This window comes from Symphalangus syndactylus, chromosome 4 (genome assembly GCF_028878055.3).
Source record: "Symphalangus syndactylus isolate Jambi chromosome 4, NHGRI_mSymSyn1-v2.1_pri, whole genome shotgun sequence".
NCBI lineage: Eukaryota > Metazoa > Chordata > Mammalia > Primates > Hylobatidae > Symphalangus > Symphalangus syndactylus.
The window spans coordinates 82,822,585-82,824,396 of NC_072426.2; the positions used below are offsets into that span (position 1 = coordinate 82,822,585).

The 1,812-nt window shown below is 49.0% G+C and overlaps 1 protein-coding gene across 1 annotated transcript; it reads right to left on the reverse strand.

Annotated features, from left to right (window-relative positions):
• Nucleotides 1-561: 561 nt before the first annotated feature.
• On the reverse strand, nt 562-1,547 carry OR13A1 (olfactory receptor family 13 subfamily A member 1). The gene is given in 2 exon segments (XM_055275301.1): nt 562-725; nt 728-1,547. Coding segments are annotated over 2 exon segments (984 nt in total).
• Between the last annotated feature and the right edge of the window lie 265 nt (nt 1,548-1,812).

The following is a 1,812-nucleotide window of genomic DNA, read 5'->3' on the forward strand; positions in this document are numbered from 1 at the left end:
CAGAAACAACAGTTTGCATTAAAATCAAACTATTTTTGAAGTCCAAGTGGCTCCAGAAGAAACAGTTAGATAATGGGGGTAGAAGGTTTCCTAGAGGCCAGTGGTCACCTTAAAACAAAGCTTCAGTCTGACAACCCTTCAGGGGCTGTGGGGTCCACAATTCTGCCTAAATTTTTAGACCCACACAGCTGAATTCTAGGTGTGATTTTAGAATTTACACCCTGAGTGTTGTACATACAAAAAGAAAACATTTGATATGGCTATGAGTTGAAAACACAAGGAACACTTTTCTCCTCCTAGGGCCCTGTGTTTCTCTGCCAACTCAGCACTGACACCACCTTGGAGTCAGACCAAGAGATCTCGTGTCTCAGAGGCTGGTGGGTCACACCTACCACAATCCCCCCATCACTGAGTCCTGGGGAACCAGCACTCCCTGCTCATCCATGCACATGTTCTGCTGGGTTAGAAGAAACAAGTCTATTTACCTCCCAGTCCAGAAACTTGCTCATCCGACTCCACTAAAACTGCAGTCTCCAAGGACAAAAACTTCAGAGATACAAGTTAATTTCTGAAGAAAGGGAAAAGCTTCCTGAGGGCTGCTTTGACCTCCTTGTTTCTCAAAGTATAGATGAGGGGGTTGAGGGTAGGACTCAGCACGGTGTACAGCAGGCCAGCCAACTTGCTCTTCCCCGTGCTGTAGCCGGAGACCGGGCTTATGTAGGCTAGAAGACAGTGGTGTAATACATGCACACCACGGTGAGGTGGGAAGATCAGGTGGAGAAGTCTTTCTGCCTCCCCCCGGCAGTCTTCACCTTCAGGATGCTGGAGATGATGAAGCCATAGGACGCGATGGTCATCAGGAAGTTCACTATGCCATAGAAAGCATCCGCCAGGACAATCATGACACTGTTGACGTAGGTGGAGCTGCAGGAGAGAAGCAGCAGCGGAAGGACCTCACAGAAGAAATGGATAATGACATTGGGGCCACAGAAGTCCAAGCGCAGCATTAGCCCCGTGTGGATGGCCGTGTTGACAGCGCAGAGCAGCCACACGGCTGTGGCCAGCCCGCTGCAGAACACCTGGCTCATTATGCTGCTGTAATGCAGCGGGTGGCAGATGGCTGCATACCGGTCATAGGCCATGACAGTGAGGAGCAGCAGCTCTGAGGATGCAGCCCACTTGAGGAAATAGAGCTGGGCCATGCAGCCCCCGTAGGAGATGGCGCTCTCCTCCGACACCAGACCCACCAGCGCCTTGGGCATGATGGAAGAGGTGCAGATAACGTCCATAGTAGCCAAGCTGAACAAGAAAAAGTACATAGGAGTGTGGAGCCCAGGGTTGAAGGTGATGGCCAAGATGATGAGGACATTACCTGTGAGGGCCCCAGAGTAGAGGAAGAGGAAACAGCTGAATAAGAGCACTCGGTATTGTGGGTGCTCCGAAAAGCCCTGCAGGATGAACTCGGTTACCAATGTCTGGTTACTCATCATCCTTGGGCTGGGAGGGGTTTCTGGGACTATCAGGTGACTCTCCATCCACAGCTTCATGTGATTTCAGAGCTAGAGAGATAAACAAGAGGTGTCCTGAGGAAGGCTGCTCCCATGTTTCTTCCACACCTCACATCACGGCATGAATGATAGAGATGCATTAGGGCATGTTGATTAAGATAAACACCTCAATATTACAATAGAAAAAAGGCAAGAACACTGTTTATAAAAAATAAATACAGTTGGCCAGTTAAACTCATGAAGCATCATTCAACCTCAAAGAAATGCAAATTAAATCCATGATCTAGTCTTGATCATCCATGAT